The sequence below is a fragment of the Pezoporus occidentalis genome, unplaced genomic scaffold, assembly GCF_034315485.1.
Source record: "Pezoporus occidentalis ecotype Australia unplaced genomic scaffold, CSIRO_AGI_Poc_V1 ctg66, whole genome shotgun sequence".
Taxonomy (NCBI): domain Eukaryota; kingdom Metazoa; phylum Chordata; class Aves; order Psittaciformes; family Psittacidae; genus Pezoporus; species Pezoporus occidentalis.
In genome coordinates, this window is record NW_026916009.1 from 2438859 (window position 1) to 2457276 (window position 18418).

The window sequence follows — 18418 nt, forward strand, 5'->3', positions numbered from 1 at the left end:
CTGACAGTTTCTCACAAAGGATATTAGCTCCCTGCCTACAGTCCAAGTTTTGATGATGGAAAAACTGAAACTGCTTATAAATTTTTGAACAGTAGAAAATGCCTGTCATGTTTTTAGCCTGTCCCCATACCATGTATTGTGCCTGCCCTTCTGCTGGAAGGGAGCACATGACAGCTTTTCAGGCAGAAATTTTGGCCATTCCTTTTTGTCTTAAACCATGACAAGATGAATGAAGCCACTGGGCCAGGCCCCCTCTGCTTTCTTCAGTGCAGCTGGAGTCCTCCCAGTCAGCTGTGTTTTGCAGGCTACTTAAACAGCTAGTGAATGGTCTTGGAAGAAAAGAAGCTAAGAGCAGCAGACCATGCAGCTTTCTGTAGCAAATACATTTTAGGCAGCCTAACTGGAAGCAGAAGGGAAATTCAAGGCCATGAGTCATTCTAGATGTTATAACCTGTCTTGCATCCTTTCATCTGTTTCCTAGTACTAAAGTATCTTTATAACTTTCACACAGCATTCTCTTTCAATGCTTATCACAGAAGTCAGACACAAGTCTGGAGACTGAATGTTTCTGCTCTCTGAGCAGGTTCCACCCGAACAATACCAACAGAAATTGCAGCACATATCATATTTAGAGAAGGTGTTTCACCCTGGGTGGTGGGGAAGGAAGAGAGGATATTCTGCTTCTGTTAAGGCATCTAACTTTATATGCCCGAAACAGAACCTCCTGTATAGACAACAGGAACAAAAACCTCCCTCAGAGCCCCATTAACATTCTGAATTTGCCACTGGGGGATGGCCACTGAAGTCCGTCCCTGTGTTCTCTGTCTACTGGCAAACCTTGCTAGGCAATTCATGGTTTATCTGAGGGCTTGACTGAGAAGTAGTCCCACAATAGACTCCCAACTTGCAGGTTGTTTTCCTTATCTCCATCTATTTAGTGCTTCCTATTGGAAGCAGATCTTGACTCAATGTGTAACTTTTATTTATGATGTTAAAAAAAAAAAAAATATCACCAGATTGTTCCCCAACCATTGTCTCAGATCTCTAAAACAGGATGAAGAATTCTACTAGAAGTCCAGCACTTGGAGTAACAGATTATGTTATCACCTTGTGGTCATGCTCTGTATTAAAGCAACAGAACCTAACCTCTTGGTATTACACATCAATGACTGTGAAATAGCTGTATTTCACAACAGTGGCCTAGAAAAGAAAAGTCAACTTATCAACTGAAATTCTTCCAAGACTTCCATAATTGTCCTGTTTATCATGACAGTCCACTGCTCAGAGAGAATTAAACCCAAGGAGTTTTCTTTTTATACTTACCTTCAAAGCCATCATTATCGATGTCTCCTAGATTGGCTATGGACTCTCCAAACCTGGCTGCGTATGAGTCACTCCCACTCAGCTCTATGTTCAGTTCTACCATCTTTGCCTCCTGAAGAAAAGAGTCAACGGCACATTAACAGGGTGCCTTCCAAGTGTCCCGGAATGTTACTCAAAATGTTAAAACTGCTTTGGATGCCAATATAAAATCCTACTGAAAGACTTGGTGCAGAAGCAAGCACTACCAAAGGTATTTAATAGTATTTAGTGTTAGACTAAGAAAAAAAAGAAAGTTGTTTTTTAATAAGGAGAACAGCAATGTTCTCCCTGTAAGCAGCAGCAAGCTTATATCAGAATACAAGGGATTACTGCTCTGAGAAACCTGCCAAAAATGTAGTAAAGAGTAGCTGTTCAGAGCTATTGCATGTGCCTTAGATGTCACACACCTTACCCTGGAGTGACTTAGATCTCTGTGCAGAAAACATGTTAGGAAAATGTTAATTGCAAGTATAAGAGAATAAATATGTATTAGAGAGAAAAGAAGGGAAATAAGAAAAAAATTTACAAAGCCAGACAAATTCAGAACACACAAAAAAATAGGGTTTGTACTTTCACTTCTCATCCTTAAAAAGAATAAAAGGAAGCTATTTCTAATGCATGATCTGCAAAGTTAATTTATTTGACAAACTGAGGATTACCAGTCTCTTTCCTGACTGGTACCACTAACTGCAGGCAAACTTTTCATTCCTTGTTTGTTTCTGAAGTGCTAAAAAAGTTGCTCTTCACACGCCAGTTCAGTGGTAAGCATGGTAATGGCAGAGAGCTTGCAAAGAGGCTGTAGTGGCAGGCTGTCACCACCTATAGATACTGTGAAACAAAACTAGTCTGACCTAAATTCTAACACTAGCGTAATAATGCATCACACCTTATACAGCCAACCTTCTGCAAGTATGCTACACAGTCCTACTGGGATTGTCATCACAGTTCTAGAGTTGTTTTTTCTATATCCTGAAATGTTGTATGCTGAGAGAGGAAATCTATTCCTCTTAGTTATACTAGAATGACTATTACCAAGAAGAAAATACTTACAGAACCTGAATTGATATAGACATAAACTCTTCCCTCTTCTCTGATAGTACTTTGCATTGGAGCACCAACCAGCAAGTCTGAGAGGCCATCTGAATTCAGGTCCACAGCACAAACTGCAGCTCCGAAGTAAGAACCTAGCTGTGTGCAAAAATGAAATAACATTGGTTTTGAATTTCCATGAAGACATGCTAGAAGTTCTAATGTGGAGAAAAGTGGTATGAAAGATTTACCTTTTTACCCTTTAGTTCAAACAGAATATTTAGGTCCTCCTCAATGCTAAAAATATATGCCTAAAATGAAAAGAAAATGTAAGTGGAGTCCAATAAACAATAATCTGAAGTATTTCCCCATGCTTTCTCTGCAACGTGCTAGAGAATCACCAAAACAACACACAGTATCACAAAGTACAGCTATTTACTGTATCCTATCTGTACCTTTAACACCTCACACCAATGTTATCTAAACTATCACCTCTCATTCCTCTGACTTTTCTCCCTATGAAAAATCATATTTATCTGATACTTGTCTTTAATACATTAACCTAAATTGGAAAATCATAGGTAGGTACATGGGGGTATATTCTTCAAACCAATAGTATAAACAATCTCTTACTTTACCAGTCTGTTCCTGTTGGGGAGCCCCTCCAATTACTTCTGTACTGGCTGATGTCAGAAAATGTCCAGCCCCAACAGAGTATCCTGTAAATTAGAAATGCACTATTCAGTACTGGAAATAAAATGGGAGCATGACGTTCAAGAGCTGTCAACACTGCAAATTACTGAGTCTGACATTCAGACATCATGCAAATTGGCAATGAAAACAGAAAACAAAGTTTAAATATAAGCAAAAGGTCAATAAAACCAGTAAGTTCCAGCAAGCAGAAACAAGTGTCAGAAAAACTCTTTTCTTTCCCAGAATCTCAATTATCTGCCACACTTTAAAAGCCAATAAAATATATTTCAAACACCTTCTGTTAATGTGTATTCTGCAATTGTTCAGTGAGTCTGTATTATAATACAAATAAAATTATCAAAAGCCCAGACAAAACTATATGGGAACACTTAACTGATTTGTTACTCTCTGATTACTGCTGTAAGTGGACTGCAGAAAAATGTAGTGCTACGTATATGTACGTGCACGTATTCATGCACACATACATAGAGCACTGTGCATATACACATACAAAAGTGTCAGGAAGAAACTGAAGCACTAGCTTGATTATGTGATAAGAAAACACTGCATCAGCTTTTGTAAATGGATCTACATAAGTATTGTAACATGTGGAGACAGCTGTGCACAAACAGGACCACATTTTGGTGCAGGTGTCCAGTTACAGGACTGCAAACTGACCTGTGCAGTCCTGCAGAGCTACCTATGTCTACACAAGTCATCAATACTCTTCCCAGAAAACGTTACAGCCAAGTTGAAACAGGGGAGACAGTTGATATATTGTACTACTCTTGCATTTACTGAATGAATGTTAACTCTCACAGTATGCAGTGAAAACAGAAAAATCATCTTGGATCAGATGAGAACAAGCCTTCAATCTTTTACCCATGAAGATATTAGTCTAGAATTCAAGGCTTGTTCTCATCTGATCCAAGATGATTTTTCCATTTTCACTGAATACTGTGAGAATCAACATTCTTCGTTTCTTCCAACTTATGCAAAATGTTATGATGCTTTCCCACACACCTCCTAGAGATCTCTTTGTTAATTATTACTCTTTGTTTAATTAAGGATGTAAATAAAGAAATCAACTTCTCAATCCCTGCCAGAAGAAGAGTGGCATAAGTAGATAAGTATGTCTAGTCATGTGTTTGAATTACACTCTGGTCACAAGATACTTCCACTACTTGGTAAACTGGTAAGGATATTTTTGTTTATTATTTAAGGGAGAAGTAAACTCAGACTAAAAACCCAACAAACGTTGTTAACAGAAGTAACCCTAAATAGACTTTGGCCTTAAATAATGCCAAAGATGGAACAGAACAGTAGCCTTTACATTCTTTCAACCACATTTTATATTATTATAAGGAAACAAAGCAGAGGTTTAAGTAGCATGGAACAACGCAACATTTAAGGTTTATCATAGCTGCTACTGCAGAGACAAACAGATGAGCTAATAGTTCCTTTCTTCACTTTCCTGTAGAAAGGGGAATTTTAGAGGACACATGGCTGTGCCAAGCCTGGTACAGTTGCACCAAGTCACTGGAGAAGTATTTTCTGAAGCATTCCAGCTCATCTCAGGTCCTGGATAGCTCAGGGAACCAGGAGAGGCCACACATGTGCAGGAAGGCCTTCCATGCACCCTCCCCAGCACCAGTCCTTATGCAAGCTTTTACCGATTTGCCTGTGCCTGACTTTTGGCTATGAATGATTTGACTCATTCATTACAGAAATTCTCAGTTACAGCTGTAGAAGTAGAAATCTGAAATGACCTTTTTTCCTCCCCTATAGGTGCAATATTTTTTCTGCTGATTGTTACTGGAAAGTTGGAACAAGCATTCTCCCAAGTGTTTTTGTTTGTCTTATGAAAGGTTAGAAACATTACTGGTTAACCATAGAGACTTGGGTATTTGATCACCTTTTGCCATCCAGCATCTCTTTTGCTTGACTTTCCCACAGAGCGCAACTGCAGCCCTTGCAAGGCTCAGTACTGTTCTTAAGTTGGTCACTTTGTATTTCATAAGGTATGCCTGCTTCTTATTCTCAAAAGATTGAAATCAGACACAGGAAATGTTTATCCACATGAACCAGATCTGTGACTGGGAAAATGCAAAAAGCAATGGTCACGGGCAAAAATATCCTTGCTCAGGAGTCCAGGAAGGATAGACAAGCTTTTCTTAGTATGTAGTGAGAAAACTGAAGCTGATGATGGCTCTTGGTATAAAACCCTACAAATTTTAGCACTAAATTCTGCTAACTACTTGGAAATGGATACATGAGTAGGAGCTTCATGGCTTTGTTTGCAGGCATTCATAGATAAGGTCTACATTCCCACAAATCCAGACCGAGCAAACCATACTAATCAGAAGCCTATCTTGCCCTTCTAAATCAAGAAACCATAGAAACTCAAGAAAGATGATAAAAACAGAAATCCTGTGTTTGAGAAGTTTACATGTAAAAATAATATGGAGGAAGACTTATAATGAAATAATATTTAACAAAATCAGAACACATCTTTATAACTGTCACTTCTGGGATTAATAAAGCAAGCACTGATAAAACTGTGCACTCACTTGAACATCAGCTATTTAGCTAATTCTTTGGCCTGTGTTTTTTGCAAAGTATTAAATATTTTTCAGTACCTAGATAGCTGCCAAACTTCACTTGGTTATTTGAATCTGTATAACCATGGATTTTATTTGCTGTTGTGTTGTATATAAAAACAGAACCAGTCCAATAAAATGATCCAGGGGCTCCCATTATAATTAAGTCCTGAAAAAAAAAAACAAAACCATGTTATTCATATTTAAATATTAATGAAAATAAGCAAAGCAAGTCAAATGATTGTCTTTAGACCTCCTGTAAATTCAATTAAAATGCTACTGGAAATGCTTCTGCCTCAGTACTGGGGGATTACCTCTAGATCACAGATGGTGTTTTTCAGACTTTCTAAAAATACAGTTATTAAAAACTTTAAGGTGTGAACAACTTAGAAAAGAGCAACAAACAGGGTATTTGCTTCTCAAGAGTTTTTTGAAAATCATTATCTTAGAGTGAAATGAAGATTAAATAACAGTATTATTCTGTCAAGCAAGAAGGTAAGCATTATTAATGTTAATGTTACATCAAACAGATTAAAGACAATAATAAAACTTCACACTCTTACATTCATACTCTTTTTCCAGATGAAAAGCAATTCTGTGTAGTAGTAAATTGCAAAAGTATTCTTGGGAATAAAAACTACTTGTTTTAGAATTATCATGCAGGTCTCACAAGATTCAATTAAAAAGAGATGATAAAAGTCTGATTTTTTCCCTCCCACAATAAAAGACAGTGTTAATGCTTGCATTTATGTATACACTTTTAGGTATGCATACGTATATTAAGTGTGTATATATCTAGAAAGAAGTTTGGTATTTTAAATACACACCTCAATGTAAAAACTAGACATTCCAGCCTGGCACGACCCATGGTCTTCTCCCAACTTTCGCACATGATCTGAGAATAATGCCAAGAAATTTTTTAAAAAGAGGAGAAGCATGTAGTTTAAGAATTTGTTACCAGCTTGTCAACAGAAGTTAAGACAACTTAAAAAACAACAAAACAACATTTTCAGTTCTGTAATAAAACTAGAAACACTGGTCTCCACTGTAGCTTCAATATAGTATTGTAACAAATTCAAAGCACTATGTATTACTTGATCACAGCTGGCTTTGAAATCCTGTCACTATAAAGGCTATACTTTTCTTTTTTAAACTGTCCCATGAATGAAATAGCACAAATAGTTTGAGCAGCACAGTTAGATAAGCTTAGTTCTTCTCTTCCACTTTGTACAATTCAGGCATAATCTGATTGACAGGCTTATTATTCTTGACAGGAGTTGTTCTGATGCTCCACTTGTGCTCTGCAGAGCTTGTGTTATGGCTATCTTGGACATACTGGTATCCATCATCCTAAGCAATTGTCTTTATATCCAGCTCTCCCAGCTCTGTTTTCCTGCTTTTCTTTGCTAACTGCCTCCCTCATCAGGATCCCCTTCATCTCATCAATGGATTTGTTCGCTTAGAAAAGTCACCAAAGGTAAAAGCATAATTTCACCAATGTTTGTAACAGTCTCTGAAGCCAGCAGCAGGACATCTGATGGCATTATTCTATTGGTCTGCACAGAAAGGCCAGATGGTCAGCTCTTCCTTGCAGCCTCATGAGATTGTTCTCCTGGATGCGAGGCAGGCATGAAAGGGTAGGCAGGGATGGACTCATCTGACCGCCTCATGTCTTGACTCTACTCCTGAAGTCTTCTCAGGAACGACCACTGAAGGTCTTATGCCACAGCAGTGGCCTTGGCAGGAGGCAAGTAAGGAACACGGACACACACTGTTGAGCAACCACAGCAGCTTTCTACCAAAGGCTAAGGAGCAGGCAGCAGCCATCACTTGCTTGGTATTACTGCTGTGAGGCACTCTCCTGAGCAGAGCAAGCAAATGAGACTAAAGGAAGCAAGGAAGTCCTCTACTGGCCTTTTTTTGAGGACCACACATGCTCCAGTGATCCAGTCTAAGGAATAAATATTCTGATACCCTATTGAAACTGTATTTTTTTACCTGTTGAAAGAAGCTTTTATTTGAAGTGATAAACATCTTGCTAACAAATTTACATCTTAAGTTGGGCTTGTACCATTAGTACTCAACCTTCAAACCTTTGGCTGCAGAAAGCCTGCTCACAGCCACATAGGCTCTTCACAAACTGTGCACCATGCACTTATCTTGCCCTTCCCTAAAAAGGACACAAGCAATCTGCTTACCTTTATAGCATGGGCATATTCTTCTGCTCAGTTCAGTTCGAAAATCAGAAGGGACAGCAAAACAAATACCATATGGGAGTTTGTGTTCAGTTCTTATGTAAAAGATATTTTTCCATCTATGTCCACAGGCCTATGGATAAAAACCAAAAGTGATTTTTGACAGAGAAGCGCAAGAAATGTAAAAGCAGTCTGACAAACAGACACGCAGCTCCAGCTGTTAATACATACAACGATAGATCCATTTTCTTTTGGCTGCCTCGATAAACTGACACCCAGCCACTGATTATCACGCTCTTCCAAACAAGTCTTCCCACAGTACTCTCCATTGGGGTTGCCTAGGACACAAAGACCAATGCTTTGAGCAGGGATACAAGCTGAAGGGCCATGTAGTGGGTAACAGAAGCACTCAAAAACTCTAAGGGGAAACTACAGTAACTGGTGGATCTGACTTCTGTCTTAAACAGGCCATGTAGACTTTTCACTTTCTTCTTGAACAAAGGTACAATTGCACATAGCCAAAGGGAACATACTGGTTCTGAACATAAGCTGGTAGTGAAGCTTGGCTTCTCCATCATTATTGAAATTAAGATAGAAAGTTAGGCTACATCAATCTGATGAAGGACTGGCTTTGCAGGTGTTCTTCAGCCTGAAAGTTCCTTAGAAACACAAGTAACACCCGTGAGTGCTACCTAAACTCTAGCCTAAGGCAAGCATCTTTCCAAATACATATCTAGTGGCAGCAGACCTTAAAATGATCTCTACTGCAAATGGCTATTAAATAAAGGCTGTAAAACTGCAATCTCAACTGGAGATGCCAGATCATTACATATGCATGTCCTGTGTACTGCCTGCACTGTTGCAATTATTTATCTGCAGCTCTTTGGTTTTGCTCTTAAAGAGATTTAATTTTTAAAACCATAGAGACTACAGTGAAATTTCTTCTAACCCCCCCCCAAAAGTATTGCCAAGTTAGCAAATATTTGCTTCCTTCTAGAAAGAAGTAGTGGTAAGGAGAAGCTAAACATTTAAAAACATTCAAAGTTGCATGAAGCAAGCTTTTTATTTGTAAGATGCCTGTATAAATAAGCATCAACCAAATCACTGAACCAGCATTTTCTATCCATCAGCACAACATGGTTGATGAAAGACATTTCTTATAGGGAAACATACGACATTTGGACAAACTCTTCTGCATAATTTTTAAGACTCTCACAGATTCAACACACTTACTGGTGAACACCAAACTTTTGAGGTTTAAGGGGTTTAGTTACTCAGAAGAGGATGCCAATGCACACCCCCGAGTACCAATATACCCAGAGAGGAGGAAAAAATAAAATAAATCACTCCCCCTAAAACTGTGCTCACACCAGAGCTGAAATTTGCCACTGTCCAATGCACTACAGAGTTTAAATAAATACACTTTAGTGGACTTGCTGAATTCCTTTTATAGGACATACAGTTGTGCAATTATCAATTAAGTATGGATATAGAATGGAGGGATACACCTACTCTATTCAGTAGCCAGGAGAAAAACATATGATTTAATACCTAGGGTGTCATGGACTTTTTAAGAGAAAATACCAGATTAATGGAGTCAAGATAGCTCTTTATCACATGGTAAGAAAACATCAGGAGAAGTATTTGTATGATCTTTAAAGTCCATTTCAACCCAAACCATTCTATGATTCTATGAATAAAACCCAACAACCATCCTAATTTCAGAGCCTGTTCCCTACTGTTTTGTGACAGGCCCAGCAACTGACATTTGTCTGAAGAAACTGCTGGAGCCTTGATTTCTTCTACTTACGTATTACCTCTCCATTTCTTTTTCCAAACATCACACTTTCTCCCTGCTCTGATGGAGGTGAGAGTAGCACAGTCTAGAACCCCTCACCAACCTGCAGACAGGAGGACGCACCCTGCACACCACAACAGCACTCTTACCTTCTTCCAAATATAACACCCTTCACAGAGTCAAGAGGCATCTAACTCTCCTTCACCTCTTCTTTATTACTTCCTCCCCCATATACCTTTCCATAAGAAATCAAGGAAATAGCGATGCAAAGTCCAAGTAAACAGGAACTGACCTTAGCACTCTCATACTCAGTTGTCTTCTGGCCAAGAGATTTTATATTACTGTCATTTAATAATTCCTGTAGGTGACCTGACGAATGGTAATTAACAACATGTGGGCTCTTACTTCAAGACAAGCATGAAAGAAAATGCATTATTTAAAAAAATCTACTAAAAACAAGTTGGGTTTTTCTGCAGGTTTAAGTGATAAGCTTCTGAATTCTCCTACTTGGCTAATGTCAATGACATTAAATTCTACATGCTGAACACATATCAATTTCAGTCACAAGCTTGGAATTTAGTTTTGGAATTTAATTTTGGAATTATGTCACGTAGAAGTCCTCACTTCCTAAGGGAGACATGCCCACTGTTTGTATGGATTATAGAGCACGTTTATCCAATTGAAATCTCCTCAGAAAACAAAACTCCATTACACCCCCACATGTAAGAATTAATCCTCCTTGAAATTGCAAAAGGCCCTCTGCTAACTCCCTACTAGCAATGCTTTCCATCCCCTGATGACAATAACTTTGGTTTATAGTGTATGTGGATTTTTAGAAAATGGGAAAAGGGGAGAAGATCAGTGTCATAAATTTAAACCTCAAGAGGCTTTTTGAGTCTATCAGTAAGTCAAACAAGACCAGATAATAATGACATGAGAGATAAGTAATTGCTTGTCTTAGTGCTTCATTTCTGTGCCACAACATGAAAAAGCACCACCATTTCTTCATGCTCACCGGATTGCACTCCCGCTTTTACTTGGCTCCAGCAAACATTCTTAAGGCTCTCTTTGGCCCTTTGTTGACCTGCTGTCTTATGTCTCCTCTCTTTCTCTGACTGGCAAGTATTCAACCACCTTGAAAATTATAGGCTTTTGTGGGCAAGAGAAGCATGATCTTGACATCCTAGACACCATGATGAGCCCTTTCTCAGAGTATGACACTATAAAAGTTTTATCGAATGAGAAGAAAGAATGCTATATTCCGCACAAGCAACAGAGCAACACTGCATAAGCTCAAGAGGACATGGCAGCTTGGTTGCCTCAGGGAAAAGGAACACGTGCTGTCATGAAGTCACCGAGAGATAAGTAATTGCCCAGCCTGTGTACATTACACAGCTGGAAGATACACTTCTGCTATAATCCCTGCTGCATACATCCACAGAAACAGCACAATCGCATATAAATAAGGTCACAACTTATAAAGCCTCTTCTAGCTTTGGCCTCAAGGACTCCAATACAGATGTCTGCAATGTCATCTGAAAAAAAGTTTTATAAAACTTGCTCCAGTGCTTTCCATGCCCAAAAACCTCCCATGATCCTTTTTATCCTCCCAGAACTCCTCTGGTCCTATTGCTAATTGATTAAAACTATGAAGTCTACTGCAAAGACAATAAGCTTTATAATATCCTGCTCCTAGATGCCAGGGGCTCATCAGACTCTTTTTCATTCATTCAGGGTGATCTCTACAAAGAATTGATAGGTCTTATTTCTCTTATGTTCCCTTGAACCACTTCTACCCAAAACATTTTAGTTAAGTGCCAGCTGTTGAACTCTAAACAGACCTAGGTCCAGAAGGTTCTGTCTTCCTTGGAATAGTGTTTCTATTTCAAAGGAGATCACTGACAGGGGACAAACAATGCAAGTGAGATCAAAAAAGCCAAACTACGAAAGGCAAGGCTTACTGAACTCAAAAGTTGAACAACGCAGGTCAGCCCTATGGGGAAAACCATTAACTGCTCACATTTTCATTGCAATGATTCAGCTGGGGGAGCTAGAGGGCAATTTGTTCACAGGTTAATTGTATCAGAGACTTAAAAGGAAGGGTAGAAGGCTGAAACTGTGGGCAGAGCTTTCTGGTCTTGTATTAAAGACCATGTTCTGAATTTACTGTGTACCTTCGTAGTTGAATCTCTCTTGTTTTTAGACTGAACTGCAACTTTTAGAAATTGTTTCCAATATTTTTGGCCAGTGAATCATTGTTTCAAATCTGAGAGCTATTTTGTTGAAGAACTTCTGTTTTGTTTCGCAAGTCCAGAATATCAAAACATCTGATGAACTCTGTGCAAGATCCTCTGCAGTAACTTAATGACTACCTCAAACTGACGCGGCAAGGTTTTGAAATTCAAAAGGCCAGGAGACTGGTAGAAATAGACACTTAGTTCTCCAAATAATAAACCTGAAGAAGTGTATTTTGTATTTGTGCTTAGAGCTTGATAACAAGCCTCTGCATCTAACATAAGTCATAGTTTAAAACCACTCCAAATACAAACAAATCAGCAGTCTACAATACTTGATATCATCAACAGAAGTAACAGAACTAGAAAAAAAAACTCTTAAAACATTACTCCTCTATTCAGCAATCAGGAAGAGATTTTAAAATGCCAGTAAGGGGCCTGGAAGATAAAGATTTACTAATGTATCTCATGGCTCCTCTCAGCCCTTAAACCAGCCTAGGCCCTTGAAGCACCTTGAACAAATGTAAAATTCTCTGAAGTATGCCTGGATGGGTTATTTCCAGATGCTGGAATGACGGCAGCACAGTACTGTTCCCAGCAGCTCTTTCTCGTCTGAGCAAGCAGATAGGAACATGCAACATAAAAAAATACAACAGTAGTTTTGCGTGATCAGAGGCTCCCTAATTGTGCAGGAATCCTTAATTAATTAGTTATGCCAGTTTCAAGGCTACTTGAGTGAAAAACAGCAACAAAATGTTTTAACGTTTCTGTCTCTAAGTAATTCACATCCATTACAGAGGCCAAACACCTGGAAAAACCCATTTCAATCACCTGTTGTCACATCTACGTTTCTATGACTCACAATTAGAAACTTATTACCTCAAAGATTCTTTTACTGACAGAAATGTGAACTGAAGTATTTAAGAGAAAGACAGAAATGGCTATTTCTCAGTTTGCCTGTACCAGCAATGTAATATATCACTGCACATTTTTCAAACAAAATTATCCTATTCTACAAGATCAGAACCCAAACTTGTCACTGTCATGAATCCAAGCAGGAGAATGAGGAGGTCACTGACTGAAAGACACTGCATTGATAAAACCATTATGTCCAAGAGTTGTTGACAGCCTGAATGAGCTAGACAAGAGATAATTAAGCTCAGCTTTGCAATTGCAAGTTCCCTTGTGTACTTCTGTGACCGCTCAGCAGGATGGGAAAGGCTTAACAAACCTCAGATACTACACTACTTCATTTACACCCCACGCGCCACAACCGCCTTTGGCTTCTTCGTTGACCTCAATGACCTGTTTTACAATAGAGCACTTCTTTGCAGTATCTATTTAACTTCAGAAATACCGCAGGCGTACCTTCACGATGTAAAGATGTCAGCTAGCACTAAGGGAAACAAACACTGCAAAAATCTCTTGCAGCATCACTGGTTTTAGGAGTACAGGACAAGACAGCAAACATCATTGCGTAACCTGCTGCCTCTAAACCCAGGAATAGCAGCTGTGTTAAATTAAGCCTCTGGAGCCACATATACATTTCCATTCACCTGTTGCATCGTTTCTATTTGAATCCCTTAAGCTACTGAGGAAAAAGCCCATCAAGTTATTTTGTTAGAGCTTTTGTTTCTCCACTGGCTAAATGAGTAAGTCGAGAAGTACTGCAGATGCATGTAGTTTCCAAAGAACCTGAAACTTACTACCCTTCCCCTCTTTTCCTTCCCCCATGCAGTGAAACACTGTTTTCACCTCCAATCCAGAAGGGGTTTACTGCGTCTTCGCTATTTTACTACTTATGCAAACCTTCTCTTACAAACAAACGTTTGGAGAAGAAGGCTTTTTGTTATATATTAAAAAGAACAAAAAATAAGAACTACTTGGGCTGGAATAAGTTTTCTTGCATTTCTTTCCAGGAATAGCTTGGCTTTTCTTTATGTGGCTACAAGAACCACTTAAAGTATCTTACACTTTCATGGCTTCGTTAAAAAAACAATTCTTCCTTCTAACTGTAAGTGCAAAAATGGACAGAACCCATCAGTTCCAATCATCATGCATAAATGTAGAGAAACAGTTGTTTTAACGTTTTTGTCACAGAATGCGCATTCAGTTCATGGCACGAAATTGTTTCCATTGGTTTCAAGTAATTTGAAAGCCCTTTCCCGCGCTTATCCTTACTGGGCGGTAAATTCATAGTTTTAACGGATCGGATAGTCTCAGTCACAGCAGGATAGAAAGTTCAGGAAGCTTCCCATGCATAGCACAGGGATAGAACCAACAGCACTGTAAGCCAGGGGAACAAGAACAGAGCCCAAAGCAATTCACACATAATCACGGTAACCCATTGCAAAGTGTTCTCCTTTTTAACAAGTAGCAAACACTTTGAAGTTGGCTAAGCCTATCCAGTTGCATCTCCCAAGCTGTTGGCTGAGGAGGTAGAGGAGTTTGGATGAATGTTAAGAGCTGGAAAAACTGATTCAGTCAAAAATAGCTTTGTTCCCCTTAAACTCGATTTTTTTCAAGAAATCTGGTAGGAGGGAGAACCCACCCGCGAGACAACTGTGGCTCAGATACTTTAGGGTAGTTTCTACGAAGAAAAACCTTTGCAAAAGATTTAGACACATGCTTCCATACCCCACCCCCCATCTCTGAGCTCGTTACACTGGCCCTCAGCTGAAAGCTGAACTAGTTTTCTGCTGACAAGTACGAGAGAAATTCTCAGAAGGCTTTCGAACTAGATGTTGAAGGTGCGAAAGAAAATTGGCATCGGGAGCTGTCACATGCAAGTTCTCCAAATCAAGTTTTGGTGCATTTCTTTCTGTCTACAGAAAAAAAGAAATAAATATAAAGGTGCCACCGTTGCTGCCCTTCGGCGATAGCGTTAGTCTCACGCCTTAGCGAGAGATAAAGCCAGTTTCACCTGAAAAGACGCAGAAGAAACCTACAAAGAACCCTGCCGTCCCGCTCCCGGCAGGGACACTCCAACCACCCACCCCGCCGTCCGGGCCCCTCCGCCAGCACCCGGTGTCTCCCCGCCCGCGCCCCGCCGCCGACTCACCCAGCTGGAGCTGCTCGCACCGCCCGCGGGGGTTCCCCCCTATCCGGCACCGGAAAATGGCCCCCGGGTTGACGACCGAGATGTTGGTGGGCCAGCTGGCCTGCGGCGCGCCCACCACTAGCCTGCGGGGCAGAGACGGCAGCGTGAGCGGCCGCGACGAGCGGAACGGGTCCCCGTGGGGGCCACCCGGCCGGAAGGGAACTCACCATTTCTCCTCGCCGTGTTGGTGAAGGAGAACCGAGTACCCGAAGAGGGTCCCGTTGCCCCCCTGGAAGAGCAGTGGGTGCTGAGTGTCCAAGTTGTAAGGCCGGGCCGTCGGCAGGCACTGCCATAGCAGCAGCAGCAGCGGGGCAACACAACCCGCAACCCTCCTCGCCGTCCCACAGCTCCGCATGGCTCCGGCCAGCCGGAGGCAAACGGGCGGCCGGCGCCGGCTTCCCGCCTAGCTCCGCTCCCCCTTTCAGCGAAAGGGGAGGGTAGCGCCGCGCCCCCGCCTTACCCTGCCCCACCCCGGGACGGCGGCAGCCCGCACTCTGCGCTGTCTCCGCTATCAGCGGGTCGGGCGGCCTGCCCACAGTCCCGAGCCGGGGCGTCCCCTCCGGATAGGGGAGTTGCAGAGCCGCGCCGCCTCCTCCCGCGTTGCAGCAGCCCCTCGCTCTTCCCGGTGGCTGGGGTCGGGTTTCTCCCCGCCCCGTCCGCGACCACTGTGGTGCTGCGGGAGGGAGGCACTGGGAGGGTACGGCCTCTGGGACCCGGTGTCTCCGGGCAGTGCACGGCCTGGCCCCGTGGGACGTGGTCATCCCGACCCCCGTTCCCGGCGGGACAGCGAGGGAGTCGGGAACCCCTCACCTCAGCCCCGGTATATCTGCCCGGCGGGCGGCCGGGGCTAGGTAGCTGCTGTTTCCGCGGCAGAATGAGGGAAAGGGAGAGCAGTGTACTTCTCCTAAAAACTTCCTGCTGACTTTCCAGACCCAGCTCCCTTGAACTGCCCGGGTCCGGTCAGTCTGGTTCGCAGCTCCCGCAGCCCATCTACCCTGAGCAGCAGACGGGAAGCTACAGCCAAACGCAAGCCCATCTTCCCTCCCAGGGAGGAAGACTGAGTGATGAAGCTTGCATTATTTTTTAAGATGGAGCAAAAACTTCCAGTACCCCGTGCTGTGAGCCTTCCCCACCATCATTGCTCTGAGGGGATCTTCCCTACCCCCCTGGTGAGAGGTCCTGAAACCAAGTGCCCTAGAAGCAGACAGTCCTAAGCCCAAGTCTACCTCTGCTGGGCAAGACTTAGTCGAATGAAATCAGACTAACCCGCCATCGGTTGTTTTTTGTTTGTTTTTTTTTTTTTTTTTACATCTTAGAGTAACTTTTTCACATTCCTGTTCGGTTCTTCAGTTGCTTGATAGAGTTGCCAGCCATTCTTCCAGACAGCACGAGAACAAAGAAAAGCGTGACCATCATGCAAGATACCTAGTATTTCGTAGGTCCTGAAAAGGCTCCCTTGATCTTACTGAGGAGCTTTATTGTCTATGTTTTCAGAAGTCAGTTACTGACTCTTGGTTTAGCTCATCCTGAATTGTGTGCATACTGAAATCAAGCCTGGTGCTTCTACCAACAGACCTTGGCCTGCTGAAGCCCCTTGAATGCCAGGGCTTCCCTGCCTGCCATAATCCATGTATACACATAATCTATGTATAACAGTAGTTTGAGCTAGAGGAACAAGAATATAAACACTTCAAAATGAAAAGTTTAGTTATGCAGAATACTTACCATATCTGGAAGGCAAACCCAGTATCATTTAAACAATTGAATTTATATACATTAGAAATTACTGTGAAACAGTACGATCTCCTAATGGAAATTCACAATATTTTAAACCTCTTAGGATAGCCCCCCCCCCCCCCTTCATTTCTGTTCAGTTGGTGGAAATGTGAGAAGTTACACTTCTGCAAAATGTTGAGCAACTACCAGAGCAAGACACTGGGACAATGCAGGAGTGATAATCTTCTTGTCCCAAGCACATGCAGATGTGTAACCCCTGGAATGAGATCAGCACGTTGCAAGATCTGAGAGTTAGTCAGTCAGCAGCGTATTTTAAGTCCTCATCTTTAGAACCATCAGAGGGCTTCTCTGGATCACCCTGATGTAGAGAAGCGACTGTTTCCTGTAAAGGAGTTAAGCAGCTCCTCAGCTGCTACTCATCTTCCTTCCAACTACTGACATCAAAGGAGTTACAGCAACCAACAGCAGCTGTGAAGCTGCATTTTTACCAGTCAAGACGTTTTCACTGTCATTCTGAAAGCAGCACAACAAGCATGATTTAAAGCCAAAACGCTAAATTGTGGTTTGGTTGGTGGGAAATTGTAACATTGTTTCACGGACCACTTACCCAGTTTGGGGCACTTTAAGGCTTTTCTTTAAGAGATTGTTATGATTCCTGGGTTCATTTCTTGTTCACTAAAATGGACACATTCTCTTTCCCTGAAATAAGGGAGAATGGAGCAGCTTCCCAGACTCCTTTTCCCTTGCTAGTTTATCTCCTAGACACCTGTTCTTTCTGCTTTCTCCCAAGACCCATCTTAAGTCTATCATTTTGCAAATAGCTGATGCAGGAACCATGTAATTGCAACTGAGCAATCTCTGCAGCTGTATTTCTAACCATTTGAGAGAACCCCACCCTAACCCTTGATTAGATGACTTGTTCCTCACACTTGGTGTTGTAGCTTATCAATGAGTGTAAGTGTGAGCCAGGTGCTTGTGGTACTCAGAGACAAGTTACAGTCTCCTGAGGCCAGTATTGATGGGAGAGAGACATTACTCAAAGTTTTAGGGACTTTGTAAAACCTCCGTTCTAGCAGCCTCTGGGCTGCTAAAGAGGGCACTGGGCTGGTGGCAGGGGTCTTAGCTGACAGGAGAAGGTAGATCATAAAGCTGTAGGATTCGGTTATTAACACACAGATAGTTGCTTATGTGGTGCAGATAAGAACTGTATTGTACTTCGCCTGCCAGGAGGAAAAGTGTCTGCTGTCTTCTAGACTGCGCTAGTGTCTATGTGATCATGATCCACCAGACATAAATGAAATCAGCGGAACATAAATCTAGTGGAGTGTGAGGAATCCATATTTTGAGAAATATTTGAGGGTATTAGTACTGATCAGGTGCAGGACAAGGCAGAGAGCAAAATCAATGCAAAACTCACAAAATGGTGTGATAGAGAACTTGAGTTTTATTAGGGATTCTTAGGAGAACTTGCAGAAAAGGTGGAACCAAAAGTGGACGACAAGTACTCATATTTACAAAGAAAGTATGCATTGATAGATATAAACTCATCCTGAAATAATAAGAGTAAATTCTTCCCAAAACATCTTGCTGCTATGCAATCTGGACAGCACATCTTCCATAGTCCTCTGTGAGTTAGTAGTGCTAGAAGCAAAATATCAGTGTCTTGCTCT

The 18418-nt window shown here is 41.5% G+C and overlaps 1 protein-coding gene across 2 annotated transcripts in view; it reads right to left on the minus strand.

The window, feature by feature from the left end:
- Positions 1-15565, minus strand: part of ITGA4 (integrin subunit alpha 4) — a 36543-nt gene extending 20978 nt beyond the window's left edge. Inside the window, exons 1-10 of one of the 2 annotated variants that reach the window (XM_062640688.1) lie at positions 15179-15565; positions 14973-15094; positions 8111-8217; positions 7883-8012; positions 6512-6579; positions 5724-5853; positions 3025-3110; positions 2643-2702; positions 2413-2550; positions 1324-1432 (exon numbers count right to left, since the gene is read on the minus strand). In XM_062640688.1, coding sequence (XP_062496672.1) covers positions 1324-1432; positions 2413-2550; positions 2643-2702; positions 3025-3110; positions 5724-5853; positions 6512-6579; positions 7883-8012; positions 8111-8217; positions 14973-15094; positions 15179-15366 — 1138 coding nt within the window. In that variant the 5' untranslated portion in view covers positions 15367-15565. Of the gene's footprint in view, positions 1-1323; positions 1436-2412; positions 2551-2642; positions 2703-3024; positions 3111-5723; positions 5854-6511; positions 6580-7882; positions 8013-8110; positions 8218-14972; positions 15095-15178 lie in introns of both variants that reach the window. The other variant, XM_062640687.1, reaches the window with a different exon arrangement.
- Positions 15566-18418: the final 2853 nt, after the last annotated feature.